A 25358-nucleotide genomic window follows, 5' to 3' on the forward strand; every position below is an offset into this window, starting at 1 on the left:
TAGTCAAACTAAACTGTCAAACAGTATTATTTTTGGAAGAAGCAAATATTCTAACTTCCATACGCTCGTAAATGTTACTAACCACTTTTTATCGATCTGGCGATACTCAATAGTTGGACATGTGCCCACTGTGAATATGCGGGCAATTCCTGTCGGTAACATTGTAAATATTTTTGGAAAATAAATGTTACATGTTGAAATTTGTACGAAGCAAACCAAGCGATTGCGAGGAAAATAATTGTAAACGCTACGGCCGTTTCATTATCGCAAAATTGCGGGCACGTGTAGGTATGTACGTGATACCTACTCCTTTTTCTCTATTTAAAAATGTTCTAGCCTGAAAGGGAGTTTAATTAGAGAAGAAAAACTGATGTATTTCGAAAATGTGTACAAATACTTGTATGCGAAGGCTTTATGTAACTTCGTGATTAAAATGGTGCATTTTTTATGTTCCATTTTCAATATGTAGTCTAAATTATACATGATATTATTAGCACAATAAAGTAACAAAATTTATGAAATCTGATAATACTTAAAACATGTCTCTAATCTATTCATCTAATTTATTCAATGATGCAGCAAAAATACTATTAAGTCTTCATAAAACACTCATCTTATTTTGACCAATTGCAAATATTACTAAAAACTGTTAAAGTCAAAAATCAAAGAAAAATATGCTTAAACAATAATGAAATACGTGGTTTTAAGTAATACTAGAACATTTTATTAGTACTACGAGACAAAAACTACTTTTAAGAATTCATAAAGAAAAGCCAAGGAGTTATATTTATTTTGTGAAAAATTCAGCTGAAATCGCAAAAGTTTTGATTAAAATTAAAAAAATTAAAGTAGTGTTAAATTTAAAAATAAGTGAACAATATAATCGGAAACAAAATTAAATAATGATCAAAATTCAATAACTAGCATAAGTAAGTCATAAATGAATCAAAATTGCACATTATCTCTCTCTATCACTGAAATTGCAGTATAATTTCATAGGTGTGCTCTATTAGTACTACTCCTGATTTTCGTAGTCCTATGCGCAGAAAATCGAATGATATTTGAGTAGATTACGCGCGCGCATATCTCTAGCAAGTACTCGTAAATGCTGGAAACTGAACATCGTAGAATATCGTTGCATCAACAAACGCCGATGGTCGCGCGCCGCCGCGGTGATGGCGGCGTTACTCCTACGACTCCTCTACGCTCCTACACATTCGCTCCGCGCCTACCATAGAAACTCATAGAAACTAACGACGGCAATGACGGCAATTCACGCGTTCGCATGTGGCTCCTCTCTTTCATGCCGCCAGTTCGCTCCGTAAGCGTGCGCTTCATTCGCAATTCAAACGTCGCCCACTCCGGTTTGAGTACTCCAAAACATTCACATAAATCCACTATTCTGCATCATTTTATAAAACTCACATATTGCCACACATTTCACAGTGGCAACAATTTTAATCTGAAACAGGCAATTTTCATCTGCGATTGAAACACTAACGCTACCTGCGCACAACCCAAGTTAAGTTACATTGAATTAAATTCTACTACTAAACTCGAAACCAAGCCATGGGATTATAAACTATCTAAAAGTACTAGTGAACTATGTTTAAACTTTTGTGCTTTTCTGAGTCTGCAAATAGAAACGGTAACAGCGATTTCCTTCCGTTAAAATAATCGGTAAGTTATTTTTAGCAAGTTTTGGAATTATAATATAATCGTATTACTTAATTGCAGTACATAACATTAATTTCGTGTAACTACCAATGTACCTATATATCATTTGGCCCCCGTTGACGTGATTCACGCGAATTGTGGATATCCACGGAAATACTTGCGCCGAGTTAAGCCAACGCAATAAAATGTATTTTTGGTTTATGTGCAAATGCAATACGAATGAACGGCATGGTATATATGTTGCCATCGGCAAGAAATTTCCAATTATTTACCTCCTATTTTCCAATTTCACATACCTAAGGTCTTTGCGTACTTCGCAAGCTGCGACTAATCCGAATCGTTTGTATGAGTAACATTATTCAAACAATGTTCAGATAACGTTTCTTACCTTTGTAATCTTATTCGATTTGTTTCGTTGAACATTAATGTTCAATCAACAAAGGCGAAATTTAGTAGCTAATAATATTGACGCGACATGCAAATTTTGTAAACACTGCACATGCACATTTATGTTATTATGAAGATTGTTGAAACTACACATTTATCGATACATTACCGACGCACTGGCGATAAGAATAAAAATAGAACATTTAATTCCTCATGTTTAATAAATATATATACTATATACTACTCTATATACTATATATATAGCGCTGTAAAATAACAATTATACTTTATTAATTTCTGTGCGCAGGTGACACTCATCAGGGAGAAATTACTGAAATGACTAATATACTTACTCATAATCATGAATGATGAATGTGCTATTTTTATGATAGCTGTGATAACGTTTACAACTGCATACAACTTAGTCATTAAACGATAGAGCTGACTAAATGTGGCTAAACGCTGTTCAATAAACATTACGTTCCAGTTAATTCAGTTAGCAATTACATTTGCGTTGATAACTGCCGGAGCTGGAACAGTTTGAGTGCTCAACTGTTGAATGCTTGATTTTAGCAGTTGCTTTGTAAAACTGGGCATTTCTCGGAACTTACCGCACCGGCTGTGTTGTTGAGATGAGTAATGTATTGTGTTACTTGGAATTCTTATCATAACACATTATATTTCTACCAGTCAGTTACTTTCTTAAGGTGCACCTAAAGAAATAATATAAAACATTTAATGTGTGATGAAACGAGCAATTAATACCGAATATTGAAGCATATTGGATCGACTCATGTAAGCGGATATGTCTATTACATATGCTCTGCATTCATTGCCATCAATACAGGAAATCAAGAGAATTAGTCGAACGCTGAAAACGCACGCGAATCATAACGACACGCAACAAAAAGGTGGGAATCGTATATTGTTATACAATTGATTGTAAGTGCATTTTAATATTGTTATTACTACGATGACGACAGCGCCGATGAACAATTCCAGTTATTATGTTCATTCTGTAGTAGTTAGTTAAGTCAAGGTTGATAATTGAATTCGAGGAGTGCACACACATTGGAAACGATCGCAACATCGCCCATTAGGAGACGGATTGGTAAGTATGAACACGACACACAATGCACGCCGCCGACATCGACATCGGCAGTCAGGCGGCTGCAATGTTTTCCGTTTTATTTCGCTGAATAGATAATGTCGCTGCCACATGGTTGTTGCACATGCAACATTATATAACGCTATAAATATTCGATGAACAAAAAAATACTCAATGACGATCATGCCAATCTTTGTTATGTTCAACCTCTATATACAAGGAAATCAAATTTGGGTTTTCAGCGATAGAAACAACGATTTTTCATTGTTGTATCGATAATTTTTTTCTTTAAATTCTGTAAATTACCGCAACAATTAATATTATCTTAAAATTTACCTGTATTGGTAATGTCAACATGTCAACACTCATTAAATATTGAATTTAATTTCTACTGATAAAGAATATTATGAAAGTACGATTATTTTCTAATAACCGGATAAGAATAAATACAATTTTGCGACAGGTTTAGCAAATCATTAAAACAACCATCAAGGTTTTACCGATTTACCGACTCACCGTCACACGCAGGGAATTCCATTGGCAATGCAATTATTCATTTTATTATTAATTTTATATTTATATGTTATTAAAAGTCACGATAAAAGGTGGAGAAAAAAAAACATAACTCCCACATTGTTCTAGTTGATACTGATAAATCGACGCTGATAATTTTACTTGCATTAAAAGTTTAAAGTGAGCAAATTACTAATTTATTTTTTTAAAGTTACAGAATATAATCCGCTAGATGTATTTACTCTGACTGTGGACATTGGCTGGATAAAATGTTTGCACCAGAAGGGGTCGTTTTCGAGCAGTAAGTGGTTCAAAACAACCGCATGCCATGCCAACATGAGGGCATGCTGTTCCTTCGCGAAGGAAACATGAAAATTGAATCAACGCATCGCGGGAAATAGTGCAATCAATGATTATAGAAGTGAGCAAGCAGCGGGGGATTTAAAAGTGCTCGGCATGAAAAGTGATTTTGCGATTAAGGCAAATGCAATCACCGTTGATATAGAAATACTAACTACTTTTTACAACTTCCTGCAAACGCTTATAATATTTTGTGTGCAAATTTTCGGGTTTTCCTATAACGCAAATTCCAAAAATTTTTCATCGGCGGTAGTAGCAAAATAGATTAGTTACTTAACGATATTTGTGCAGTGTGCGAAATAGTCCAAGGTTATAAAAGCGTGGCATATTTTTGCAATACATCACGTTCTCAACTATAAAACCACGAGTCGAACATTAACCGTGCGGCATGAAATCGAAAATCGTCAGCGTGCAAACGATGAATTTTTTCATCATATCGCACCAATAAATTAAAGCCGTGAAGCCACTTGTGAATGTGTCTTTTTCCGCTTTGCTGCCGCTATAATATTAAAGATGACAGCAGAGAGGAAGAGGCTTTTACACATGAGGGCGAAGCAACATTAAGTATTAAGTTAGACTATTTTATTTCAACTAAAATTATATTATAAAAACATGTAAATCTAATTAACTATAGGTATTTAATAAAACGCCTAGAATTAAGGTACGTGTTAAAAACTTGACATAGTATATTAAGTATCAAGTGGCTGAACGAGGGCTTTAATAACGTTTAGCCACGTTATGCTTACGCTATTTTTTCTACTTCGATTTTGTTTTCAAGTTTAGTTTTTGTATTTTAAATCTTTGAAATTCGCGCACACACTACACGGAAATGTAATGTTATAAAGGTCGAGTCGCGCAGGTGCAAGCTCCGCTCCGTAAATAATACCGGTGAGTAAAGTACTTTATTCACGGCTTGGCCGTTCGTATATAAAGTTCCACTTTTTGTGTCTAAGAACCGTGGAAAATAATCAGATTAATTATTTAGATGTAGCTGTAAACATAACACTGTGAAATAATTAAAAGTTTTACGTTTGAAGGTTTTCTCGGATAGTTTATTAAATTAGAGTCAACTAGCGACACGTCTGAAATCTGTTCATCAAGAAGTTTGCATATTTTCATTCAACGATAGTCTGACGTCAGAAATGTCGGGATAACGTAAATATAGATCAAACGATTATGATATGTGGTTGCTCATAAATATACACACTCAAAAACTTGAGGAGCTTTTTAAATCCATTTTATATTTTTTAGCTTTAAGCTAATTTGGAGTTAACTGCCATTAAAAAATAGTTAAACGTATTCTGTATTCCTTTATTACAACAAAATGATAAAATAGATTGGTACTATTGGTTTTACTATTGAGTAATAAAACACAAACAAAACTGACAATTTTTAAACGCACACCTAACTAACCCAAAACAAAACTTTTTAGTGTTATTCCCAAAATAAAATATATATAATGTGCACCATTTTAAAAATTGCAGTTCAATACAAAATTAAAGTCACCCATTTAAAATCTATTTTAAGATGTAAATTCTAACAATTAACAATGCAATACATACAATTACATTATGCTATAGAAACACTCTGCTATTAAATAAAACCCAAAGTCATAAAATAAAAAGCACAATTAAAATTCGACGGCATCGTCATAATTTCTACGTGTAAAACACAATCAAATTTGTTCGATTTTACTGCTTTGTGTCTAGCGTACGTGCAAAACTGCAAAGCGATTGTTTCTTAAAAATATTCGCATTGCAGTGGTTGCTTAAATCTTAATGTTCGCCTTATATGTCTGCACAATTTTACATATGTATTTAAAAACTAATACGTTTTGTTTCTTTAAAATAATAATTAAACTACTTTTCAAGAAGTTAACAGTATCTAACAGATTTTGAGCTCAAGGATCGGGTATCGTCAATTAAAGTGAGTAACAAAAGTTAACAGACTAATTGCGACTTAATAAATGACTTTGCCCATTAAGATAATTGGATCAGCACTTAACCATCAAGTCCATCGGAGTGAATGAATACTGAAAACTTTACAGACCCAATTCCTATGAACTTGGGATATTTTTGTTCTTAGGTCGGTAGCTTATGGTGATCAAAATGCTCCAAATAGATTTGTGCTGTTGAACTCGAAAGAATGTTCTGTTTATCCAACTGAATTAGATTATAATGTGCGAGATTATTAAACCGTAATCTTCAATACATTTTAACTGCTCATAAAAGTGTTTACCTGTAGGTTATTATTACAAAATATAGAAAGAAATAGACTGACAGCTGCGGCCTTTCGCCGAGAGGAAGTTGCACACGCAACCTGCAGAATCTCGACCGGAAAACGGAGACATCCATAAATTCGCGCAACGCCTAATTTCGTATCCAGCGAATATTTACAAGCACGCCCGCATTGGGCTTTTGGAGTCCGGCCAAGACTTCTTAATCAAAGTCTCTTTTTCTATTTTCATTTATACTTAGCGATTTCCTCCACGATCAGTTAAATGTAACTGAAGCTTTCACATGCGTATGTAATTTAATAATATTTGGTGTTTACATTATTAAAAATAAATTTATTTGGATACAATAAAGTTTCGTAAATTTTTGATTGATCTACATTAATTAAAATATAGGATATGTATCAGAATCAATACTTTAAAATTTAACACATGAATTAGGTATTCGAAAGCAAACATAAACTGACATATAGATACAATTTCTTCCAAGCAATATTTATACACGAACAAAATTTGTTAATAAATTTTTTGTTTGTTTTGTGCTTTGACAAAAGTCTAACCATTTTGCCAAAACAAACGACGCAGCAAATCTAATAAAATTTCCCCGCCACTTAAATTATTTCGGACTTTGAACTTCACATGTAAACGATCCACTGATAAGAATTTTATCAAAGGCATTCTGAGTTTAGTATGTGAGAAGGTTTGCAAGAGGATGATTGTTAGTTTCTATTAAAGATTTGTAATAATATTATATAATAAAATGGTTGAGGGAAAAACAGCACAGGAAACCGTAAAAGTCGTGGATATCGAGGTTCAAGCTCCAGTTACAAATAAGGTGCAAGCAGATGAAGTTACTGAAAGTAAGTGGATGTTTTTAATATGTATGTGATGTGTATTTTTATTTTTATCTAAGAGTATTAACTAAATTGTATATTATTTAGATAGTTTTGAAAAAAAAATAGCCACCTGAAAAGTTAAGAAATCAAGTAAAAAAAAACTACAAAAACAAATTGTTTATGTTTGTAACGTAGGCAACTTGTAATACGTCAGAAATAGCGCCTCTACCGGTGATTTGAGAAGTAAAATTCACATTGATTTCCCTTTCCGCCCGCCAGTGCACAGTGTGTTTCTGAGCGGCCATATTGTTCATTTTCTGAAGGGAGAAACGCTTATTTAACAAATCAGGTATTATTACAAACGGATATTATACGATTGATTTATTTCATACTGATTACTGTCTGCGCCGAGCACTATTTCTCGAAATTTGTGGCGATGCTAATTCTACGGCGGATGATCCTAGCCGTGACACCTGATTACCTAACATTTCATTTTCACAAAATATCAATTACTTCCGAATCGTCAAAATTACACCGCAATCGCATCAGAAGTAGCTTCTCTTTTAATCAAGGGAATCAAATATCACAAGATGCTCGCTCAACGATTTGAGTTGACTACTGAAGATCTCAATTTTGAACATGTATATGCTCAGATATGGTTAACTATACCTGCAAGTTCTATTGTAGGTTGCTCTCACACACAGTAATAAAGCTAATGATGAATCCATCCTCATGGTGCAACCCTCCTCCTCCAGGCATTGACATGGATGAAGAGAGCAAAGGCTCCAATGTATCCTCTCCAAAGAGTTACTCAGGAGTGTTGATGGACCAGATCGATCCATACATTAAAAACCCTGAGTACATAAGATACAAGAGAGGTGCACCTAACAGAAGATCTAGGAGTCGCTCATTTAATCGCGATCGATCGCGTTCGAAGTCACGATCGAGATCGCGGGAGCGCCGAAGGAAGCATCGCTCACGCAGCCGAAGTCGCACCCGACATCGACGATCACGCTCGCGCTCACGAACCCGGCGACATCGGCGTCACTCGCACTCGACGAGCCGCTCAAGAAGCAGAAGCGTATCACAAGCGCGCAATCGACACAAGCACAAACGGAGCAAAAAATCGCGACGTTCTAGAAGCCGATCTCGCAGCCACGATCGACGGCGGGCCGAACGCAAGTACTATGCGGATCCACCACGTCGTGAATCCGTGCAGAATGATGACACCGCCAACGATTCGAAAGGGGAAGAGGAGGAAGCTGACACCAAGGAGAACGCATTCAAGAACGACGGTTCCTTCTTAGAAATGTTTAAGAAGATGCAAGAAGAGAAGCAGAAGGAAGAGGCTGCGAAAAATGAGGCGGTGGCTGCAACGCCAACGGCTACAACCAGTGAAGCTAGAAAGCTATTACCCGCTTTTGGAAAGCGGCGAGGAGGCAGGGTGTTGAAAACCGGGATGGTGGAGAAAACCAAAGCTGTGGAAGATGACGAGCTGGCCAATGCGACTGATCCCTGGTCGATTTATCTGAAGGAAGTGAAACGATATAAAGAAGCTTGCTGTGATGACGATTCAAAAACGAGACCTCTCGTTAAGTGATTGCCATGCGCAATTACACAATTGACTTTTTGTATCAAAATCATTCACTTAGTTTTTAGTTGTTACCCGCTATTTGGATATAATTAACGCGATTATTTTTTACTTTATCTACAAACGATGCTGACTAAAAACTTGTAGATAGGTAATTCATAAAGTTATCAAATTCGCATGATTATCTCTCTATAATTTCTAATCAAACGATATTGAGTGGTGACCGTATTATTTACGTTCTTTTCGTTTTGCTTCCAGACAAAATGCCTGCTGCCACCACTTTGCAGACCGCTCCTTTTGACCCTAGGTTCCCGAACACCAACCAGACTCGCTACTGCTACCAGAGTTACCTGGATTTCCATCGCTGCCAGAAAGTGAAGGGCGAGAGTTACAGCCCCTGCCAGTACTTCAAGAAGGTTTACGGTTCCATCTGCCCCAATGGATGGGTAGAGAAGTGGGATGGTCAGCGTGACGAGGGTACCTTCCCTGGCAACATCTAAGCGCTGTTTGTTTGTTGTTCAGAACACTTAGTTCAACCTGTAGGTACACTTACAACTTTTTAGTCCAATTCCAATACCAGGATGTTTCAATGAAATAAAGAACTTAAATATTGTACATAATAAATTATTTCTTCTTCGTGATAATACCGGTTTATTATGCTTACTTAATCCTTTCTTCATTTTAGGTGATTATATGCAAATAATAACAAAAAATTCAGCAGCATAAAGGTAGAATGAGAATGAGACTAAAACTCAGTTTAATTACTTTGCTACTGATAAGTTCATTCTAGCTAATCACATTTTTTTATTTGCCAGTGAATATCGGGTATCGAATACGAGTTAAACCTCAAGCTCAACCTGGCATCAGCTTCGGTAAAACATAACAAACATTGATTTACCGAAATGTATTTTGTACTAAAATCATCGTGTAAACCGGGCTTAATATCATGCGTTTTCCTTAGATTTGATCTGTAACGTTGACTAAACAGAACGGAATCGGCAAATCCAAAAAAAGTTATATTTATTTAAATTGGAAGGAATAAATAAGTATAATATAAACCAGGAATTACGTATTCTACGGAGAAAACCAATAAAAAAATATTTCAAGTACGATCATCGTTTTATTTGGTACTTTATTGCGCATGCGCAACTAGATGGCATTTTCTCTATGCGCATGGCTTGGCGCAGTTACCAGAATCCATTTTCTGCTGGCGTTGTTTACGCACGTGGTTTAATTTCTCGAAGCGCTCCTCAGTGAAGCGATTAATCGCCGAGAGGTTGCAAATTAGCAAAGAAATAATCTCAAAACTCTTCATTTTTTGCTACCGACTACGTAAACAGTCAACGATTTACAATGGTAATATTTTACTTTACATTTTGATTTTTAATCATAACCTCAACAAAAACACGTTGTTATACGTTACGCTCCCTCACAGTTACTGATGTTTTGTTTATTGTTGAATAGGCAGAAGAAGTCAACCCAAAAGCGTACCCTCTTGCGGACGCTGTTCTCACCAAGAAAATTCTCAACTTGGTGCAACAAGGCATGAACTACAGCCAATTGCGGAAGGGCGCCAATGAAGTTACAAAAACTCTAAATCGTGGTATTGCCGAATTCATTGTTATGGCCGCGGATGCGGAGCCACTGGAAATTCTGCTTCATTTGCCGCTTCTTTGCGAGGATAAAAACGTTCCTTATGTATTTGTCAGGTCAAAGCAGGCTTTGGGTCGCGCCTGTGGAGTCTCAAGATCAGTCATTGCTTGCAGTGTGACAGTGAATGAAGGATCTCAGTTGAAGCCACAGATCATTTCCATTCAACAAGAAATTGAACGCTTACTTGTGTAAATTATTACATGGGCATTAGATTATAATTTTATATATTCTTTTTTCAAAATTGTATTAAGAATAAACTTTGATTTATACAAATTGTTTTCTATTATCTGTTAAGTGAAAATTGGGGAAGCAATGGATTGCCAGTTTTCAGACCATTGTATGCTCCTGAATTGCTTTAAACTCTTCTTAAACAGTTCCTGTTTTGATTTTTGTTCAGGATTATTTGGAAAATCCTTGAACCAAGTTTGGAGTTGTTCAGAGAGTTCTTCAACTGAATTAAAAACATAACTATTTGCGTCATGTTCAACCAATTCATGCAAACTAAAAAATAAATAAAGTTTGTTATATTATTGTTTTGAATATAGGTCACATAATTTTACCATTTGAAATTGTAAGCACACACAGGTAGCTCACATCCAAACATATCAACCACTTTCATAGGCAAATCCAAGCCACTTGAACTGGTGTGTAAGGAAACACCCAAGTCAGCTGATGCTAACATCTTAGGATAGTCTGCTGCTTCAAGCCATGGCGTGATTACTTTTATATGCTTCCAATTTGACTCATGGATTAAATTTTTGTAGAACTGTTTCATTGGTCCATTGCCAGTAATAATACATACCAGTTTGGGTAAGTTTTTGGTGTTTCCTGCTTCCCAATGCTTCTCATATGCTTAAATAAGTAAATATTTTTAGGAAATATATGCTAAGAATCGTATAAATAAATTACCTTGAAGAGCCTCCATAAGAACCTTAAAATCTTCATCTTCTGTCCAGCTGGTGCTTGAAACTAAGATGGCTGGCCTGTTCAATCTATCCACAATCTGATTGCTATCTAACTCAGCAGAAACAAGTGTTTCAGTTTCAAGTTGTCCATCAAATGATAATTCTGGATAATCTTTCTTTAACTTAATGAATAGTTGGTGTTTCTCCTCAAGCGTAATTGGTTTGAATATATCAAGTGGTCTGTCATATAAGGTGCATGCTTTAATGCCCCATGACCCCTCTAGATCCAACTTCATTTCATTTGTAACACACATGTTATAATCTGCACATTGACCAAAAAACTTTTCCATTGCTTTAGTCATTCTGACCAAGATGCTCTTTGGTCCCACAGCAAGTGCCATAATTGTGTGTGCATAGTTATGCCAATCAATAACCAGTTTTGCATGACTGAATATTTTATATATGAAGCATGCGCAAAGTGATGGAACAGCTGGTGGATTCTGCACCAGGATGAAATCTGCTTTCCGGATAATTAAAAATACAAACAACAGACTAATCATCTGCCAGACTGTTTTCAAAATGTAATTGAGAAACCTTGGTAGTGGAAGGTTTGGCCACTCAATCATGTAGTGAAAACTAACGTGCGGTTGCGATGTTAATTTTTCCACAGGCGCTGCACCCCGATATCCTACGATGTCCACTTTGTGCCCGCTTTCCGCTAATGATATCGAATGATACTGCATTCGTGGGCTTCGACCAATGTCTCCCAAAACCACAACACACACGTTTTTACTCATGATTATGGTGATATAATTAACATTACTTGTTATATGGAATTTTCGACACACCTTTGACACGCAAACTTCAAAATGATAAATGCATGATAAATGTTTTGTTCAATTTGTATGGATGTGCCTTACGTACATATGTATGCACTCGTGTATCACAGCTTGTACACACACATACGTAACGTAGGTATGATTACAACAGGAGAAGTACAGAAGCTTTAAATTAATGCTATATTAATCATATTAATGGAACAGCATGGGAACAGTCTTTGCAAATACACAGTGACAAAGAGAAATTAAACCCCCATCATGATTTTCATGAAAATCAAAATAAACCTACGAACCGGTTCAAGTGTCGCTAGTGTCGTCAAATTTAATATGCAGCTAATAACAGTCTGAAGGTTACGTCAGTTTTGAATTGGTTTGTCAGTTGGCATCTTGTGCATATGCGTATGCTGTTTTCTTTTGTGATTGAATCTATCAAAATAAATAAAAACAATGCCTGAAACTATACTTGATGTTCTTAGAGCACATTCATTTAATCGTCCATTTACGTTTTTATTTTATACTCACAGTGATCCCTCAGAAGTAAGTAATTTTTATCTAATGTTTGCTGTTCCCGCCTAAATCGCACAAGGTCATCAATAAATGTTTGGAATTAATTATTAATTGAGTTTAATTCAGTTCTGATCTTACGATAAAATAAATACTTGAAGTGAAATATATGTCTTTAATAACTTGGAAATTCATAACCTCCTAAAATAGATAAATTAATGGAATTTAAAATAACAATTTCAGGTTTCTGTGCCATGCAGTGTACCTCAACTTAAAAAACTACTGGAAGTTAAATACCCCTTGTTTAAATCCCAACAAGAAGTACAAAAGTATTGTAAACACATAGGTAATACTTGTAATCTATTATTACTTATTATGTATAATTAATGACAAGATAAAATCATCACTCAATATTTTCAGATAACCTGGATGAGAAATTTCTGAAGAGAGTGAAAATAAATCTCAAACAAGGTGATTTTACTAATTTACAGCATATCACTAACCTGCCAACCTCATGTAGTGCTAAGTCATCACCACGAATAACTAAAAGCTCAAAGAACCAAAAAAGCAAAGCCTTAAAAGGAAGAATGGCTGGCAAGAAGATACAACCATCACAAAAAGATAGCAGTAATCCAAAAAAAGGAAGAAAACGATTGACAACATTATTGCAACAAAATATTACTTCCTTGAAGAAACCTGCTCCTTTATTTGAAGAAGTTTTAGAAAGGTCTGATAGTTCAGGAGACTTAATGCTTTCAATGAGCAAATTTGTAGATAAGTTAGCTATTAAATATGGCGCACTAGAAGAAGATAATTTTTCTTGTTTATCATCCTTAAATGGAGCAACAAAGGTTAAGAAACGTAAACTTCATTCATTGAGTTATATTGATTCAATTGCGGACCCTGAAGAATAATACTTGAATTATTTTATAAGGCGTTAACAAAGATATATTTTATACATTTTAGGTATTGACTTGCCCATTATATGCTTAATTTTTTTTTTCATTGGGTTACCAAAAATGTTCACATTTGGTTCTTAGTATATTATTTTCTCTTAATAGTATATTAAGTATCAAATGGCTAAACGAGGGCTTAACAATAGCATGTTGAGGTTTTTGTATTTGAACGTGTGTACGTTAAATTTTCGAAACTCGCTCGAACACTACTGGGAATTGTAAGGGTATAAATGCCGTGCAGCGGGCTATTAAAATACTTTAGTCACGGGGTGGAGCTTGGGCCTGCGTATTTGATTACGATGCAGCACTAAACCATGTTAAATGCCATGTGCCGCCAGTCAAACAAATAAAAGCATGCTCTGCTACTACTCGTGTCGGCGCGGCGCCACATGGCGCTTTCCAATAAAACAAATCAAGGAAGCTGTTATCAAACAATACTATAACACGGAAAATAAACAAGAGAAAAACGTTGCGAAAGGTAAATGTTACTTATTCTTATATGTTTTTTTATTATACAAGGAGTGGTGTTTGCGCGAATAACTTTTGTATTTTGGTAACACACTAGTCTGGAACACTTAAGAGTACTATGAAAATGGGGTTGAAAAGTCCAATCTGCCCTGAAAGGAATGTAAAATTTTTTTACCGCAGTTTTACTAAAAGCTTCCTAGCTGGCTGATCAAGCAGTTTCGATTTCGTTGTTCTTTGACTGATTGTACGGTCTTATTACATGTTGTCAAGTTAATTTTATATGCAAACCAATTGTGCAATTGCATGTGTTGTAAATAAATTCCACCATATTTTTAAATGTATGTATGTTGGTAGCACTTGTTAGGGACAAGTAACCGCCCTTCTTGCACCCTTGTGGGATGACGGATGCTGCAGCCCTGTACTCGATCTCTTACTTGTTAAGCCGTCTTAGCGTAAGCACGTCAAGTTTATATTGTACACTCATTTAAGTTTCTTTTCAATATACGTTATATCCGTTAACATCTTATTGGTTTTCATTTCTTTTGCAATAATAAACAGTCGATTAATTGAATAACATCAACAGCATGGATCAGATAATAGTTCTTTTTTGAGCAATGTTATCGGTTTCAAAAGCTTCTATGCTGTTGGGATTGAAAAACTCGGTTTAGATCTACTTATATCTACATATTTATATAGTTCAATTGTTATATTATTAAAAGCCAAGTACAGCAGCAGATTAATAATTAACTCAGGAGATTTCACCGTCTTCACTGCATATTATTAATCGAGGACATTAATTTGGCGAAAATATTATCGCAATTAGCGCAAATATCTGCTATTCGGTAGCATTTATAATAATAAAAAAGATATTTGACAAATCGGTCTTGAAAATGTACAAAATTTGAAATATGTAATGTACACTGTAAAGTTTATTTTGCTGTTTTGTTTATGTGTACCTACTAGTAAGCTGGTAAGCATAACATTGTGCAGTATTTACTTGGCAGAGTTGAGGCGATGGTGCGGTGGTACTCGTGTGGTAGGGGACTAGATAGATAGTTACACGACTTCTGCGGCCTCGCAGTCAGTCGGTCGTGGAGACCGGTAAAACAAACCATAAGAATCTCCCGTATTAGAAAACGCTCACTTGAGAACTTCTCGTTTCTCTTCTGTGTACAATCTGGAGCGCTATATAAACGCCGGTATGGAGAAAGAGGTGCCGCCCCCAGACTCGATGACCACCGTGCAGATCAAACCGGAATACGCGCCGTCGGAAAGTTACGCAGCATCCGAACCGCCACCAGTAAGTCCAGCATTTCATATACAGTCATTAATTGTTTTTGCGCATGTTTTACGATGATTTTACTGCGTTCAATCCAACCGTAGTGAAAGTGCATGGTTTGTTGCAAGACGTCGAATTATAAACTTTTTACTTCTAAAATTTTTAATATTAACGAGTACCCACGTATTGATATATTTTTACAGTAAACACGTTGTTAACAATTCTCACACTTTGTCTCATTTAATACGCGTTTGTATAATTTTGCAATACAACCGCACGCCAGCTAAGAAGCTAATTTCATTTAGCATTTCAAAGGTGTGTTTAGTCATCACAAAAGAAAAAGTCAGAAAGAATAGAATAGTGTTATGTGCAATTCTTTATTTAATTAACACCTCGCTCTCTCAAAGGAAGGACATTCGGACGTATCGTCGTTTACGACGTCAACATGTAACTTCTATAAAATTGTTCGACAGCCTTACCTACATGTTAATTTATTTAAGGTTGTTGCGGTTACATTTGCATGTGGAAATATTTGCGTAGTATTTTGTTAAAAAAAATTGAAATTGTTTGTTTTTAGTTTGTGTTATAGTCATAGATTAACTACTAATATGAGGAGTGTTGTGAAACACACTTCATTAAATTAGTCAGACTTTTACAGTGCCTTATGAACTTTGAAAAACCACGAGAACCTGCAAGACGAGTTTTTAAATATGCAAAATATTTAAATGATGTGTATTGGTTCTAATACGTTTTTAGTGAGAGACATTACTTGCATATGTTGCTTTTTGTGCAACTTAAAGAAATAAATAATTCGTTAGAATCATTTTAAAGTTAACAAACGTTAAATTAAACAAATTGAATAAAATACCGCATTAAAGGAACCAACATAATATAATTGAAGCATTACTAATTGAAATCAAATCATTTATACGTCGTTAGACATCATCATCAACAAAATACCGAGTACAGTTCTGGGGGCAATATACATGCTAAAATGTGCACACTCTTATATTATAATTTGAAGTAATAAATGTTTAAGTTAAATTCAATATTATGAGCACCTATTGTCTCTATTTGTTGTTTCTTTTTGAAACCTGCTAGTAAGTTTATTGTTTTACTATTTGGAATTAAAATATTACTGAGGCACGTACGTTATATCAATGTTATAAATATAAGTCATCACGAAACGATTTCACATTGATACATTCACTATGCAGCGGTCATATAGCAAAATAAAAGCCTACGCGATCTCTGAATCTCTGCATAAGTACTTAAAAGTTTATTGTTGCTGGTGTTTATTTCTTATTTTTCGTTGTGTTAAACACTTATTTCCTTAATTTGGTAAAGAACAATACATGTACTATCCATAGACAGAGTGTTAAAATAAGAATAATCAAAAAATATTTTTGGAATAAAGCCTTTTGACATCGAATGCAGAACGCTTTGTATTTGTGAAGAACTAACAGCTTTCAAACGGTTGATGTCGGCGGAATAAAAATGAAATACTCCCGAGACGCTGTACTTGTGCGACATGCTCCAATAATACGAAAACTGATTAACGCTTCGTTTGTGATGCGCTTAATTTGAATGGAAATTGTAGTAAAAATGCTAACCACAGTAATAATGGCATGGAAACAACTTATAAGTGACGCGCAATGAGAAAGAAAAGTTATACGGCTTGTTTACATTCAGAGTATGAATATTGACACATTTTTTCGCATGTTTTCACTTCTCCGCTCTCTCGACGACACGAAATGTTCGCATCTGCGGAAAGTGACATAAATAACATTGGATTGCCAAAAGATGATAATTCTGATTGTTGACTTGCCAAAAGGAGGATATTTGCAGAATGATCGCACTGGTTTGAGCAACCAGTACGTGCCCAGAGTTAAACAAATTAACTTTCGAAGCGGATGCAAACCATTTGATCAGATACGAGATGATTTCATCGTGCAAACACTGACTGTTGCTAACAAATTTAATATTTGTATGTATATATGAGGATGACTAAATTTATATAATTTAATTGATTCAACATTATCCTTTCTTGAACTTGAATCAAGCAAGTAAACAATTTGTAATCAATGACTCTTAATTAACTACTCGACAATAGTTTAGGGGGGAATTAACTTTGTTTCATGGTAAGGTCATGGACGTTGAAACATTTTGTTTCAATTAAATCTGAGTTTGATGCAAAGCAATGCAATGCTTGAAACTACCATTTTTGAACAGTGTTCGGTAGCAAGACATAAAGAGCGCTTAAAGAGAACTCACAAAATAGAAAGTTGGATGGTAAAGTTCGTTAACATTAGTCGAGCGCTGACTTGAGTGCTGCCAGCTTCAGGAATATAATGCTAGCAACGTTAATACGTTGCTGAGTTCCGAGGAACGGTTATATCTTGCGCGTTTTTACAATAACAAATGTACGCCGACACTCTTTGACTTAAATTTTCATTGTTTCGATTTCTAATTGACACACACGTACGGCTCATATTAAGTTGTGAGTGTTTCACGCGAGTTCTAGTATAAAATTTCTATACCGTGAGGCGTAAAACCGAGCAATGTTGTTGAGTATAAAAAGAAACTACCGAAGATATTTTGGATGCATAGGCAAAGCTACTTCAAGAGTTTGCTATAAATCTGTGTTAAACGTTCTCCAAGGTCAGGTGGTTTATTATGATTACCGTTCGTGTTTCATTGGGTTTCACTGATGGATGATTGTGTGTCACCTGCATGGTCACCTCATTATTTCAAGTCAGTAGGCAACAAATAAAAACATATTTTTTGACCACCTGTAAGCTTGGATGAACATATAATTTAATGTAACAACTGTTTATATGGTTTCAATTGCAATTATTGGAATGTCTAAGCGACAAAGCAAAATAAGTGTTTTATTTAATAACTCTTGCGGCAATGACACATTTATGCACGGTTGTAGTTTCTTGACGAAATATATTCATACGAAATGGTCTTGCTAGATTTGGTATTCACATAGCAGAAAACGACTTCAAAATGGCGCAAAATGGCCCAGCGAACGGAACAACGCAATTTCCAAATTTAGCGTAAATCGTTTATTGCATTTAGTATGGTTAACACAATTTCAACAATCGGCAGCAAACTGTATGATGAACAGTGTATATTTTGTAAAATCCCAAACTCAACACGTAAATATTACATGCAATACTGTTCATGCATTGGGAAACCTAGTTGGCGATTTACGCAAGTGAAATGTTTTGCAACACATCGGTATCCGACTTCTTAATTTGTAAATGCTTAAAATGAATATCATATCTCGGGCTTGCAAATGAAGCGTTACATTACATGACTATGTTTTGCCACAAAAAAATTAAATTAGTACTTGAAAGTATAAAAAATGTGGCTTTGGATAACACGGTAATAAATGTAAAGAGAAATTTGCAGCTTGCCGCTTTGTTGGTATACTCATAAAAACAATTCTTTCACAGTAGATTTGTTTTGTTTTGGTTTGGTGTGATTGGTGGTTTCTGCTTTGTTTTTATTTACAAATGCAGAGATTACAATATATTTTTATTGAACATGAACATATTTTATGTAATAAATTCAATTATGCAATTACGCACTTTTTGCCATTTGCAGTCAGGTCGAAAATCGAGATCGGCAAACCATCATTACGCAATTTGGTTCAATTGCGTTGATTATATGAACATTTCGTTAGTGAATGTTATGAATTTAATTGTGGTCCTTCATTATATTTGATTGCCGGAATTAGAATGAAATATTTATAAGTACTATTAATTACAAGTGAAATTATTTCGCCAAATATCAAAAAAATTATAATTTTAATATAATAGACAAAAAATATGTTTTGCAATTGTTCAGGTTGTTTGGCACTTCCGTAAGAGCTAATATTAGTGGGAGCATGATAAGAACCATCTAAGTGTAAACCTTAGTATCATGGCTGTGAAAACGTTACTTTTCATCTCATGTTCTAATAATTACAATTAAAAACCCTTTTTTTTACTGCAGGTGCATTTTAGTAATCACTAAGAAAAAAAACTCATAACAAGCAACACATTCCAAACTTACACTTACTATTTGCTTATTCGTCTGTGAATAATAATAATAAAATTTGCTTGAAAAACCCATGCTTCACAGACAAGTTTTTAATTAAGTGGTAAAATGACGTTGATTTGTATACTCGTCATATTGTGGCTCTTTAATGGTTTGTATCAATCAGAGATTTGTTTTTTTTATGTTGTACAAATTTATGAAGGCGGCGCGATGCGATTGGAATTAAATGTAGTTGCGCAGCAATAAGTAAAATTGTACACTTACGAACAACCTTCGTACCGCGCAAGCAACAAATTAGCGTTATTACTAGTGTACCTATGATTGTTCATCACAAACAAACTCATCATTCCTGTATCAGGCAGCGACGTCTACAATGATGAACATAAGAAACCATCAACATTTACAAACCATTTTACAGATATCGTGAACATTAATTTTGCAACAATGTTATTACAATGTAATCAAAGAAGATATATACGATTTTATATATGATCTAATGGATCATGGAATATTTGTGTTTTGTAGGTGTCGAGCTGTCTTGCGATAAAAATAGATCAAGTAACATTTGTTATGTAGATAACCGGAGGTAAAAGTACACATTAATAATTCACTTGAAAGTTTTATATTTCTATAAACTATCATAACTTATTTCTTTATAATTATATACATATGCCGAAATTATGTGTCTACTGTTTTATATAATTATATTGCTGGTAATTACATAATAAATATTTGTGCGCGTTGATTTATATTTTCGAATTAATATTCGAAAAGTTAGACACCATAAAAATAACATCTGAAACATTCTGAATTTTGCAATATTTTACCATCATTTTGAGTTAAAAATGAATATAAATGCAGATATAGCTGCAAATTTATAAATTAACTTTTCAATTATTTGCGCTTGGAACTTTCTAGACACGGATATGCGTGTTTATTTATGCATTAATTTGAGCGGAGCCATTTGCAAAGCAGTAATAATGGATTGTTGAGCGATTTCGCAGGAAAAATTCACAATAAACTATCGCCGCACTGCTGGAAGGAAAGGCACGGTTTAATATTACATGCATTTGAAGCTTATATTTTCAAAATATTTATTATTAACAAAGAAATTGGTATCAATATTGATAAATTCTGTAAATGAATACATGTGTGAATAAACAAATAAATGAATGAATTTTATTTGTTTTATTGTGCCTAACTTTACAGTTTTAATCACGGTAATTTAATTTAATTATTAACATAATTTAACAATTATTTTCGATTGCAAACTTAAATAAATTTTATAAAAAATATTAGAAATATGATGATGAAATAAGACATAGGTCTCTGCAATTTTAAAAATAATGAAAATCACTCAGAAGTAAGCATGGACGTTAAGACATAACAATTGTCACGTTCCCATCATCATCATCATCAACCACAATGATGAACACCAAGAAGTCTTGAATCAGAAAATTAAATTTCAGCATTTGATAGAAGAAGAAGATATTCTTGTCTGACGAACATGTCGGATAGTGTGTGTTTCATCTATCTTAAAGCACGTACACCTCAACCACAGTACGGTTGCGCAAGTAAACGCCATTGTATTTTTATTTCGTTATTCGATTGTTCCTTCTCGGTAGGTGTATTAGGAGCGCATCTGTTCCAATGCATTCCGGTTCTGCGACGCTGCAAGGTTCCAATTGTCGCATTGTTCTATTATTGTGTATTGTTTGGTTATTGTATGGTTAAGACAAGTCGTAAGATTACAATTAGGAAAGCAATTATCTTAATTTTAGTGGTTTACGACAAATAGGCGCTTTTAACACTGGGACAAATAATGGCTCTTACCGCTGTACAAAGTTGCCATCTTCATGTCGCACTTTTCTCGTGACGAATACAGGCGAGGCGATACATGTGCCGTTAACATTTTGCACTTTCACTAAATGCATGATGGGTTTCTATGTGGGTTCTTTTCTGGTTTGCGTCTTCCTTATTTGATGCACGAGTATGCATGTTGCATGAATAAGAGGTACGTGCGCTTCAAGAAAGCAGCGTGATACACCGGTTGTGACAACAAATTAGTACCAACAGTTATTCTTTGTTTCTCTTAATCGTTACGCCTGTAAAAGGTTCGTTGTTTTCACTACATGCACCCATACCATTTTTGTAACCGAATCACATCGAACATAGTTTCACACTTAGTATAAATTGCAAGAAAAATCGTAAAACGTAAAAGAGCTGTGGTTTAAACGGTATAAACTTACGTAAGTCATCATAGCGCCAATTCAACTTTCTTCGATTTATTTATGCATGTTGTGTTCTGATTCAACTTTAGATTTTAGGTTTAAAGAGAAGACGTTGCAAATCTTTGTTCATATTATACTCGTACGTTTATTTAAAGTCGATGAAAGTTGATTGTACATATGATTTTTCCTCTTCCTTAATTATAGCAGGAAAGGAAAGATAAGTTGTCACTAATCGTCACTACACATACATGATGTATCATCAACAACAACGAATAAACATTGCGCTTGTTCATTGTATTATATTTTGTAATTGATTACATTTTTTGCTATAATGAAAGTGAAAATAACATTATTTGAAATCAATTAGTCAATTTATTCAATATATAAATCCAAATGTATTCATCAATTTTTTAATCACTACTTAGGCAAGTTTTGTTCATTAACAAAAATTTTGCGCTCTAACAACTACGAGTACTTTCATTCACAATAGAAAATTTCCTGACACAAACAACAATATAAATATTTGTATGAAAGGATTTAAACGAATCCTCATATAAATTATAAAGTCATAGTTTGATGATGCTGCCAATTCGTGTGGGAGAATTAATATTTGCTTGTTTATTTATGCGAAACGTCAGAACACCAAGTATACTCGTTCACAAGCGCACGATGATCAGGAAGCGGAACTATGGTTGTACGCTTTCGTCTGTTTCGTTTTACCATTTTACGTTAATTTGCTGTTACATTTGTAGCTTTCCTCTCTCCAGTATTATTTCTAAATAAATATTTATGTAGTCGTGGATTTGATTTGATTTGGTTTTCTAATCGTACGCAATGATGCACAGAGCTATGTGCTATTTATTTTAAAATAGAAATGACTAGTACTTTTCTAGTAATTATATGCTCGTATGCAGTAAAAGTCATGACATGCTGTTGCACGCAAATATGTAAAAAACATACCTATATGGTAACAACGTAATAACATTGAGTTTTTTCTATTACAGGCTTACCAGCGTCCTAAAGCTGCGTCAGTTCAAGTGGCGAGGATCATCGCAGTCACCGTGGTTTTAGTGTCGTTTATCCTTGGAGGATGTATTTTAGCATCAGCTTACATCACTGCGAATGCTTCCTGCAGGCATTTGGAACAGGAATTGCAGCTGTTGTCCGAAACTATGGATCGCTACCAACCACTACAACCCGAGGCACTGGTTCAGGTAAATTGATAGCGTACAATGAACATAAACTTTCTAGCTTTAGTTAAACTCAAGTTTATAGTTTAAAGTTTAAAAGACGTAAAGTTTAAAAGACGTTTTATGATCTTGTTTAAAGATAAATTAATATTACGATGTGTTCAGAAAGCTAACAAAAAGATTTTTAATATTTGAACAAGGTTAAACTTCTCCGACGTTATGAAGTTAAAAAAAACCTTGGAGAAGGTATTCAAAAGCACGTTGAGAGTTGGTTGGCTACAACCTTGTTGTTAGGTTTATTAATAAAGACTAAGAAATCTAAATACATGCAAAAAACAAACGTTAAATGAAACCAGGAATAATAATAAAAAACTGCAATCTCTTTTGTCTCGGTCGAGTAATATACCTATGATTTTATTCTGTCGCAGTTTCTTATGCAGGCATTTAATAATTGTGAGAAATTATACCTACTAAGCAATTGGAATGATAAAGTAAACATTAATAGGTACTCGTTAAACGGCAAATTGAAATTTTTCCCACAACAATCTTCTTGATTCATTTTTGCGTACCTAAATTTAATTCGACATAATAAAATCAAACTCTGTTGGAATATAAGACGTTTGCAATCAAAGTTTTAATATTTACATGACCAATTCGATGAAACTCAATTCTGGCCTGATGCACGTTCGCTAGCTGGTTGGCAATAAACATCACCATGTTATTCGTTAAAATGCGCGTCTTTCTGTGACTAGGGCATCGGTGAAAGCGAGAGGTCTTTACTCCTTTGTATTTAAAAGCAGGTCATTGAGACTACAGCCGATTAGATGCAACTGCGATGCGATGTACTCACCGAATAAATACAGTCGATGTTATTACAATATTAATCAAGTAAACTCTTTTTATTTAATAGGAGGAACCTCAGCAGCAGGAAACTAAAGAGCAATTAGATACGGCCGAAACCAAGGAAGCAACTACCAAGAATAACGCAGCCAATTCGCAAACACAGGAAGAATCATCAGATAGCTCCGACAGTAGCGAAAGCAGTGATAGCAGCGACGATTCCGAGGAGGACGACAAACCAGTACAAATTAAGTTACCACTTTCAATCGACTTCGATGACCTGGCTGGCGCTATGATGAATAACCAAAGATCGAAAATGAATTGCGTCGTTGAGAAGAAACACGCTGTGGAGGTGGTTGATCATCAACCTAAAACAGTCAATCTGCCGTTCGGATTGAATCTGACGACCGATCCGCATTACGAAAGAGTCACCGGTGAAAGAATTGCCATTTTCTGTGAAAGCGGCAACGTACAGCAACAACAAAGGTTGTAAAACAAACAAAGCTTGGTCTAAAGTAAGCATTTCTCATGTTTGTTAAAACTTTTAGGGCACAACCTGATAATCAGGACCAAGAAGAAACAATCATGATCCAACCGGTAATGATTCCAATTCCACCAGCACAGTTCCACACCCACATGCCAATGCAAGCCCAGTCTATGCACCCTATGGAGTCGATGCGTCCACCAATGCCAAATCCAATGTTAATGCCGCATCACCCACAACAACCTCAGATGCAACAACAAGCTCAGAGTCAGTTACCACCAAACCAAATCCTTCACCAAATTGCCCAGCAAATTATTGCTCAAAAGTTGCAACAAGAAGCTCAAGAGGAAATCCAAAACAACGAGCTCAGATCAGAACAAGCAACACCATTGCACCGCATTGAACTGCAACGCGGTTTAGGCATGGCCCGCATCCCGATTCCAGAAGAAGTACTCACCCAAATCAATCGCCTTCCAAATCGCGATGTAATTGTTGCCGTGTCTCATCAAGACATGTCTGAAGAGTCTGAAAACCCGGAAGTAAGAGTTGTGCAACATCAACGTCAAGGTGCACAAGGTATTACCGGAAGACAATCATACGCAAGAGGTTTGCCAGTTGATATCCCCGTCCCAATGATGCAGCAGGAGGCAGATGAACAAGAACCACATGCCCAAGCTACAGAGGAACAACGTCCTCACTGTAAGTAACAGGTCAATTGACTTATGTATAATAGACTTGAATGCATATCTAATTTTTTACAGTTGTCCATCCGAGATCTGTAAGATCTGTTGATGCATTGTTGCCGAAGAGCCAAAAGCGCGTTAAACGTTGCAACTGCGACTGCGCATGTTAAATATTTGGAAATTTGGGTAAATTCACAAATATTAACAAATTCACAGCTGTTAAAAGCAATTTTCTTGAAAATTATATTGACGTTGTAAATAAAATACATATATTGTGTTACTGGTTTTAAAATATGAGAAATCAAATTGAAGCAATCTTGATTATAATTTAAAGCAAACAAAACGTTAAATGTGAGTATACTTATAAATTGTCCTTTTTAAATTTGTGATAGGCTGGTTTTGTAGAACGTTATTTTTATTTTTTATAAAAGTTTAATGCTACCATTTTTACCACAGAAGTAATAAAAGTATCATTCAATATGTATTTGACCGTTGTAATAAATTAATTATTTTGAACGTTACTAAACTTGTTTTGTTGTACTTTTAACAAATACCTGGTCTAATTTAAAAC

The 25358-nt window shown here is 34.9% G+C and overlaps 4 protein-coding genes and 2 long non-coding RNA genes across 10 annotated transcripts; 5 read left to right on the forward strand and 1 right to left on the reverse strand.

The window, feature by feature from the left end:
- Nucleotides 1-1183: 1183 nt before the first annotated feature.
- LOC135794326 (uncharacterized) lies at nt 1184-1915 on the forward strand. The gene is made up of 2 exons (XR_010548868.1): nt 1184-1680; nt 1738-1915. It is a non-coding gene; the product is annotated as an uncharacterized lncRNA (long non-coding RNA).
- A 4983-nt stretch (nt 1916-6898) lies between these two features.
- On the forward strand, nt 6899-9349 carry LOC135794013 (cytochrome c oxidase subunit 6B1-like). Of its 5 annotated transcripts, none has more exons than XM_065305141.1 (2): nt 6899-7138; nt 7802-8856. In XM_065305141.1, the coding sequence occupies exon 2, from the start codon at nt 7830-7832 to the stop codon at nt 8712-8714; it is 885 nt and encodes a 294-aa protein (XP_065161213.1). In that variant the 5' UTR covers nt 6899-7138; nt 7802-7829; the 3' UTR covers nt 8715-8856. The 5 variants fall into 5 exon arrangements, with proteins under 5 accessions (XP_065161213.1, XP_065161214.1, XP_065161212.1 ...); XM_065305142.1 differs by lacking the exon at nt 7802-8856 and adding an exon at nt 8964-9349 and having other exon boundaries at nt 6954-7138; XM_065305140.1 differs by lacking the exon at nt 6899-7138 and adding an exon at nt 7299-7463.
- Nucleotides 9350-9876: 527 nt separating this feature from the next.
- Nucleotides 9877-10631, forward strand: hoip (NHP2-like protein 1 hoip). Its single transcript, XM_065306406.1, has 2 exons — nt 9877-10061; nt 10170-10631. The coding sequence occupies exons 1-2, from the start codon at nt 10059-10061 to the stop codon at nt 10548-10550; spliced, it is 384 nt and encodes a 127-aa protein (XP_065162478.1). The 5' UTR covers nt 9877-10058; the 3' UTR covers nt 10551-10631.
- Nucleotides 10566-12060, reverse strand: Alg1 (ALG1, chitobiosyldiphosphodolichol beta-mannosyltransferase). Its single transcript, XM_065306405.1, has 3 exons — nt 11268-12060; nt 10919-11210; nt 10566-10859 (listed from the first exon to the last, which is right to left on the reverse strand). The coding sequence occupies exons 1-3, from the start codon at nt 12058-12060 to the stop codon at nt 10649-10651; spliced, it is 1296 nt and encodes a 431-aa protein (XP_065162477.1). The 3' UTR covers nt 10566-10648.
- A 103-nt stretch (nt 12061-12163) lies between these two features.
- LOC135794921 (uncharacterized) lies at nt 12164-14549 on the forward strand. Its single transcript, XR_010548978.1, has 4 exons — nt 12164-12238; nt 12307-12639; nt 12850-12952; nt 13027-14549. It is a non-coding gene; the product is annotated as an uncharacterized lncRNA (long non-coding RNA).
- Nucleotides 14550-15052: 503 nt separating this feature from the next.
- Msr-110 lies at nt 15053-25313 on the forward strand. Its single transcript, XM_065306404.1, has 5 exons — nt 15053-15330; nt 22595-22804; nt 23691-24106; nt 24169-24803; nt 24866-25313. The coding sequence occupies exons 1-5, from the start codon at nt 15232-15234 to the stop codon at nt 24955-24957; spliced, it is 1452 nt and encodes a 483-aa protein (XP_065162476.1). The 5' UTR covers nt 15053-15231; the 3' UTR covers nt 24958-25313.
- The last annotated feature ends 45 nt before the right edge of the window (nt 25314-25358 follow it).

Source organism: Atheta coriaria, unplaced genomic scaffold (assembly GCF_025399875.1).
Source record: "Atheta coriaria isolate IRGN ID8LTWV9N9 unplaced genomic scaffold, Caltech_Dcor_3.1 hic_scaffold_6_pilon, whole genome shotgun sequence".
Taxonomy (NCBI): domain Eukaryota; kingdom Metazoa; phylum Arthropoda; class Insecta; order Coleoptera; family Staphylinidae; genus Dalotia; species Dalotia coriaria.